The sequence below is a fragment of the Cnephaeus nilssonii genome (genome assembly GCF_951640355.1).
Source record: "Cnephaeus nilssonii genome assembly, chromosome: 4".
NCBI classification, from domain to species: Eukaryota; Metazoa; Chordata; class Mammalia; order Chiroptera; family Vespertilionidae; genus Cnephaeus; species Cnephaeus nilssonii.
Window position 1 is genome coordinate 35,454,835 of NC_137075.1, and position 7,645 is coordinate 35,462,479.

General features: G+C 40.7%; 1 protein-coding gene across 1 annotated transcript; it reads right to left on the reverse strand.

Annotated features, from left to right (window-relative positions):
• Nucleotides 1-1,008: 1,008 nt before the first annotated feature.
• On the reverse strand, nucleotides 1,009-1,687 carry EDDM3B (epididymal protein 3B; the record flags this gene model as incomplete). The annotated part of the gene is given in 4 exon segments (XM_079768325.1): nucleotides 1,009-1,176; nucleotides 1,180-1,259; nucleotides 1,472-1,507; nucleotides 1,510-1,687. Coding segments are annotated over 4 exon segments (462 nt in total).
• Between the last annotated feature and the right edge of the window lie 5,958 nt (nucleotides 1,688-7,645).

A 7,645-nucleotide genomic window follows, 5' to 3' on the forward strand; every position in this document is an offset into this window, starting at 1 on the left:
TGTGGGATGGGAATGGGGGGATGAGGACAAATATGTGACACCTTAATCAATAAAGAAATTTAAATAAATAAATAAATAAATAAATAAGCCCAGTATTAACCTCTGTCTTTCTATAGCTGATGGAGAAGATTCTTCATAATCCTGGGAATTTATAGCTCTCATACAGATGACAACCTACTGTATTTTTATATTAGAAACCTCTATCTTCTGAAGCCAGGAGAGGAGATGATTGATAGGCACTAGTGATGTTGGTTTTATCAAAGTCAAAATGAAAGTACCAAGCCAAAGATGGGAAAGGAAGAAGACCAATGTAGAGTGAACATATACTGTGAGGTAGGACCTTCCTACATGCTATACTAAATCAGCTCAGCCCATCCCCACACTCCCAATCTGAGTAAAATTCAGCATGTCGACACAATTAATGCCTAGGACACAATTAATGCCTAGGTCACAACTTTTCCTCAACTTAGTATTTAAACATTTACATTCTCATCACAAACATAAGCATATTACACACATATAACACTCACCTTAAACTACACACAGCACAAATCACATCCAAGTATAATCCATATCACACACACCTCTAATACTTATACCAATCACCGCACATACTCTGCACATATAACACATATAAATGTCACACACATTGGAATGATATAATTTATTGTGAAGGGAGAATAATTCAGCTTGGGTAGGTATAAGAAATCAAGTCAAGATAATTCCCGGGATAGTCAAAAAGAGATGCCATGTGAGCTGAATCTTTAAAGATTTATAAATAAAAAATAGGAGTAGAACAAGTAAATGACAACAGAAGGGTATTCCAGGCAGAGAACCAATATAAGTAAAGTTGATATCAAGAAACCATATGATACATAACTCTAAGTAGCTGGAAAACATTGGCACATAATGCAAAATAGTGATTAGCAAGGGCTATTGATGTGGGCAGGGCCCACCACTGGGAAACACTAATCACTCTACTAAAACCAGGAGGTGTGGGTAGACTTTCTAGTTACTGATGACCTCTAACAACCGGATGTCCTCTATGCTATCAGCAAACCCATTCATGCCACAATGGAATTCAGTGTAGCTGTGGCTCCTGTGCTCTTTGTAGCCCTTTTTGTTATTCACTGAGTAACACTTGATTATTTTGAAGAGATATTGGGCCCATATATACTAGTATACATTACTGTAGCGATCTCTCCAGTTCCCAATGCATATATGCTCAATTTTGTGCCAGAAGGTATAGATCAGTGGTTCTCAACCTTTCTAATATCATGACCGTTTAATACAGTTCCTCATGTTGTGGTGACCCCCAACCATAAAATTATTTTTGTTGCTACTTCATAACTGTAATTTTGCTACTGTTATGAATCGTAATGTAAATATCTGTGTTTTCCGATGGTCTTAGGCGACCCCTGTGAAAGGGTCGTTTGACCCCCAAAGGGGTCATGACCCACAGGTTGAGAACCGCTGGTATAGATGAAGAAGTGATAGTTCCTGTCTTTGGAGCTTCTTTTCCTCTCATGAGGTCATTGCATCTGTACTCATTGAATTCCCAGCTTGTGCTCAGGTGGTGCTGTTTCATGAATTGCCTCCAGGAAAGGTTCTGGCTGTGTACATGGAGCCCACACAAGGGGAACAGCAGGAGCAAGAGAGCACCTAGGACCTTCAGAGAGGAGGACATCTCAGTCACCAGGATCACCTGTGGGTCTACCTGGAAGAGAGAGGAAAACATAACTGCAGCACTGCCCTCAATTGGTATCTTCAAATGAGGTCCACCTTAAAACTCCGTACCCTGCCAATGTAGACACTTAGGCTCAATTTTACCATTTGGTTCCAGACTAGAAGATGATAAATCTCATTAGATAATAAAATTTACAAGAACTGGAAATATGCTAGAGCATGAGTGAGACAAACACAAAATTGTAGAAAATAGATGAAATTTATTTTGAGAATTTCAAACACCTCTCTTCTCCCAAAACAAGGAGCATTCTAGCTAGCTCAGTTTTACAGTCCAGATGGGTTCTCATAAGAGAGTGTGTCTGAAAGAGAATGGAACTTTAAGTTTTATGTCTGTGAAGTAGAAAATGTTGTCACCCTTTAAGGGAATGTAGAAGATGAATAGACTTGGGAAACATTTTCCAAGCAGGAAGGCTTTGGCTCCCTGAAATCCCAGGTTGCAATTAAAACTGACTGCAAGTGGGGCTTATTTCATCTTGACTCTTTATAGCACTTCCCCAATGGCTGCCTGAAACATGGTAGCACTTCTGGCGGCCCACTTGCTTTCTCAGAGGCCATTTCCCTAATTATCATCATGCAGAATGATCTTGATTTGCCATTAAGAATACCATCATAAAGGAAATGCAGTTTTGAAATAGTGTTCTAAGCAACCAAATACCAAGATTAAAACTGCCCTCACAGGAACTACTCTGGTCAAAATCAGGGCCTAGAGATGTTTGAAAAAGTCTCCCCTTTAAACCAGCTCCCTGTCCTCAGCACAAGGAGTTACCTAGCCCTACAGAAACTCTAATCTGAGTCTCAATATTTCAGAATTGGTGTCTTCAAATAAGCCTAATAGTAGCTCCCTTACTGACCTGTGAGAGTCTAATAGGATTTGCATGAGAGCACTTTTGGGGGTCTCGAGTGCTCTATCAGACACAGAATAAGGGATAGGCATGTTCTCATTTGTGGCACCGTATCGCTAGCTCAAATGGCCTAAAGAGGATGAGAAGACCAAGATTTAAGCTGCTTCACTGTATTATGCTTGAAAATATTGGGGAGGAAGGGAGGTGTGAATTAATAAGATTAATGCTGAGTTAAATTTGGGTCTTTGCTTCTCACAAGTTGGATCACTGCATTCTCAACTCTATCACCTAGAAGGTCAAGCAAGCCCCTTCCAGGGTTCCTGGGCCTTTTCCCCAGCCATGCTCAGTACCAACCCTTCTAACTCTAACTTGCCCTATTCAGATCCCATACTCACGTTCACAGGTCCGTGGGGATTAGTGTGTGAATCTACAGAACAAAGTTAGTGTTCTTTCCCTTTTCTTAGAGCTAAGAAGTCTGAGGCAGTGAGAAAGGAATAGATGTGGGAGGGGCAGTGTTCCAATTCATTGGCAGTGGTGGGGGGGAGAGGGGAGGAGAGGAGACAGCCTTACTCTGTGCACCTGTTTATCTCCTCATCTAGAACACCGGGGGTCACTCTGAGAAGAGCCTGGAGCAAAGGGGTCATACATCAAAGACAGTCTTCTGGGTACAAAGAAATGGCAAGGCCCTGGGGCAGGAGCTAAGGAACAAAATTCAGCCAAGTAAGTTTGAAGATCTAATTGGCTTTATTAAGCAATTCAGGAATTAGGCAGCATGCCATCTATCACTAGAAAGGCGCTTTGGTGAGCTGTACAAAATGGAAGGTTTTTATAGGCAGAAAGAGGGTGGGACTACGTAGTTAAAGACTGGATTATTTTAAACAAGGACACCTTCATTCAGGGGAAGGCAGGGAGTCTTATCAGGCAGATTACCTCACCAGTGCTGATCAGGAAATTCCAAATTGAGTTGTTTACAATTCCATCTCTGGAAGAGGCTGAAAGTGAAATTTGGTTATTAAGTTTTTGTTTGGTGTCATGGCTTAACAAAAATGAATCACAATTTTATTCATGATTTTTCAAGCTTATGATTTTTTGACTTTACAATGGTATGAAAGCAATACGCATTCAGTAGAAACTGTCTGGGCTAAGCTATGCTGTTCAGTAGTGTTGAAAAGAATGGAGGTGGAAACAGTCCAAAATGGAGTCACTTTTGATAACCATGTGAGTTAATAGATGCATTAATTAGCGTGATTGTAGTGATTCTTTCACAATGCATATGTATACTGAATCAGGTTACACACCTTAAATATAAACAACGTATATCTGCTATAATTTAAGTATTTTCAGTTTAGTCCTTTCACACACACACACACACACACACACACACACACACATACACATGCGCGTGCACACACTCTTAGATACATACTTCCCTTCTTGTTCCCCAATTTGTTTCAAAATATTCAAAGGGAAAAGGGAGGGGTGTGAGAATTGTCTTTAGTAAATGACACAAATGTTTCTGTGTCCTGGTCATTGATCCTATAGACTTTTTGTCATGGACCAGTTTATGAGGGTATTAAGGTGTTGGTGCATGTTTATAAACTAGAAAATAATTAAGAGGGTAGAAGAAGAAAAAAAAAAGAACCATAGCACCATCTTCACAGATATCTGTAGTTTGACTTTTTGTTTAAAATATATTTTAATTGGTTTCAGAGAGGAAAAGCAATAGAAACATCAATGATGAGAGAGAATCACTGATTGGTTGCCTCCTGCATGGCCCACAATGGGGACTGGCTGGCCACCAGGCATGTGACCTGACCAGGAATCGAACTGCTGATCTCCTGGTTCACAGATCGATGCTCAACCACTGAGCTAGGCTGGCTGGGCTTGAGTTATTTATTAAAAGGAAAACATGAAAAATCTTTCCAGTTAGGAAGAGTGAATGAGTCGTAATGATCTAGGGCATTCTTAATACTCTGACTTGCTACAGTGATTCAAAAGTTTGGGAAGAGAAAAAGAAAATTCTTTGTATCATAATCTTATTAGAACCAAACATAACAAGGTTATTGTTATACAGACAGAGCTCTCATTTTGCCAGTTCATATTTCCAAATTTTTAATGCTTTCCCCAACAGCTGACTGCTGGGAATACCAAAAAGCAGTTACTTTCAAAACACTCCTTGTGGTTAAGTAGAAAAAGTCCTGGATTAGTAGGCAGTTGAAGTGGATTTTTTGCTTCAGCTTTTCCACTAACTTCATGTTCTTCAGCAAATCCTTTAACTTTGGGCTCTTATATGTAGCAATATCAGAATCACAGGGGTGCGTGCTACTAAAATGAGATAACTGAGATGGAAGCACCTTAAAATACTTGAAATGCTATATCATACATATAATGACTACATTCCAGAGGATAGGATCTCAGAGGGTTAAGCTGACCAGTATTATAAAAGGAAGCAGAAGAGTTTGCTGGAAATATTATTATAGAAAAGCCCAGACCCATTATAGGTTGATGCCTCCATTTCTCTTTGATACATTTAAAAGAATGGATTATATAGAGAAAAAGAAGTAGACGTAAACAGAGAAAACTGCCTGAGATAGCTCAAATGCATTACTCATTGCTTGCTATTCAAGGAGTAAGTTAAAGGTTAACCAAGGGGCTATAACCCCTGCAGGGTAGTATCTGTCAAAGTGCACAGGCACTGGGGGGGTTACCCTCACAGGCAATGACCACACGCCTAGTGCTGGCCCTGGCCCCATATCTGCAGTTGGGGGCTAGGGAACTTCCTGTATCTCTGCAGTCTGTAATACTCCCTACACCCTCATGGAAGTTCATCTTGCCATTCTTGCACCGGATATTGGTGGTGCTGCAGATGCTACGAATATTTCAGATGTCTTCGTGGATGAAGGTGTTGAAGTTCTTGCAATGAATGAAACTGAGTTATCCTCCATCTTTGCATCATCAAGTTACAGTATTTAATGTCGCCAACTGTCACTGTAGGATCCACATGTTGCCACAGGAATTGTTGGTACATGGGCTGGCCATAGAGGGCTACACCCCCACCAGCCCCAGCCCCAGCCCCCGCCCCAGCCCCAGGCCCAGGAGGGTCAGCAGCTGTAGGGGGCCGCCTGAGAAGACACATGGGCATTTTCTCTTTAATTATCGTCAGCTGAGCTCAGGGCGATGGGCAGAGCCACGCCCTGGGAACATGCTTTTCCAATAAGGCTGGACATGTTAATCAGTTCTGACTTCATAGCAGCCCAGGTGTCGGCAGGGGTGGGAATAGATATGTAAATCTAGGCCTATAAAAATAAATGCGCTGGAGGCTTGCTTTGTCGTCATGCTGCCTCTCCATCAGAGAGAAAATGGTGTCCCACCTGGCCCCCAGCTTTAAATCTATTTCTGCGTCTTCTTTGTTTATTTCTATTATTTCTCAATCCCTGGCCGCCTCCACTTATAACCGGTTCGTTCATCTCTCTTTCCGCGCGGGACATGGAAAAGGGAGATCCCCGCCATGTATGGCTCCCACCGCTTCAGGCCCCTGCAAGCAGCAAGAGCAGAAGCAATGAAAGGGTCTTTGGTTGAGCCATCACTACCTTGGAGGTGCCTGGAGAGAAACCAAGAGGTAGGAGAAAGGAAGGTAACAAATGGGCACCAGAGAGAGGTCTTGAGAATGGCAAGTTGATATTTCCTCAACTCTATAGTCCACTCTTCCTCCCCACTTCTCTGCTCACAACTTTTCTCATCACTGCTTCCCAAAGAGTGAAAAGTCTGCAAACATGATCTTCTCTGAAAGCAAGAGCTTTTCTCTTATAGAGAGACTCTGCTGTAGCCAGTACAATGACTCGGGGCAGAGACTGATGGGCTGGATGTCCAGGTGTTTATGTCCTGTATGGTCAGGGTGTGAAACAGGAGAAAAGGCAGATCTAAATGAAACTGAAGTTGTCTGTCTCTTGAGGAAATTCTCTAGTCATGTGATCTTTGGAGAGTGTTTGGTTCCCTAGAGACTCTGATTCCCAAAAGTTTGGATAGACAGGATATGCCAATGAGAGTTTATGAGCTGGTTTTAATTCCTGACATCTGGGAATTGAGGAAGGTGTAAAAAAAAGGATAGAGTAATGTTTAGGGTTAGGCTTCCCTCTCATGTGTCTATTTTTTTTAATTAAATATTTTCAATTATAGTTTATATTTAATATTATATTAGTTTTTGGTGTACCACATAGTGATTAGACATTTATATATCTTACAAAGTGGTCACTCCATAAGCCTAGTACCCATTTGACACCATTACAATGCTATTGACTATATTCCCTATGCTTACTTGACATCCCCATGACTATTTTAAAAACTGGCTATTTGTATTCTTAATTACTTGATCTTTTCACTCATGGGGCTATTTTTATTAATGGTATTAAAATCAAGTCTTTTCTGAAATTTTATTAGTCCTATTAAAAAAAAAAACACCCACAAAATAAAAATTAGAGTATCCAGCCAAAGTGCTCTGAAGATAGTAAACATTGGTTGAGTGAACTAATAAACAAAACGAGGGAATTAATGAACAAATGAAATGGAATGGATATAGGGGATGAAGATGATTCCCAGGCTTGTGGAATTGACTGATAAAAGAAATTTTTAAAAATAAATCTCAACAGCTCAATCTCCACAAAAGAGAACTTGGATGTCTTTTTTTTCCTTGCTGTTTCTATACACAACCTAAAAACTAGGCCTTGGTGATATATTCCATCATCATGCATGCATCATTGATCCTGTGTCTGTCTTGTCAATAGCGGTTGCTATTTTTCTGTCTTCTCTAGTTGCAGGATCATTTGGTTGGCACTTCTGACAGTGGAAAATAAACATATATTTTATAGAGTTTAAAAACAACAACACAAAAACTAAACAGAACCCTTCAGAGCCACAACGAAGGAAGCATTGCCATATAGTGTCAGAACATTGCTTCTGGTGACCAAGGAAAGAAAACCCAGGCCTATCTGGCTCTAAAATCAGTGCTTTTTCCACATCTTCTACTGCCTCTCTCTTTCCACTTCCCACATATTTGGGAT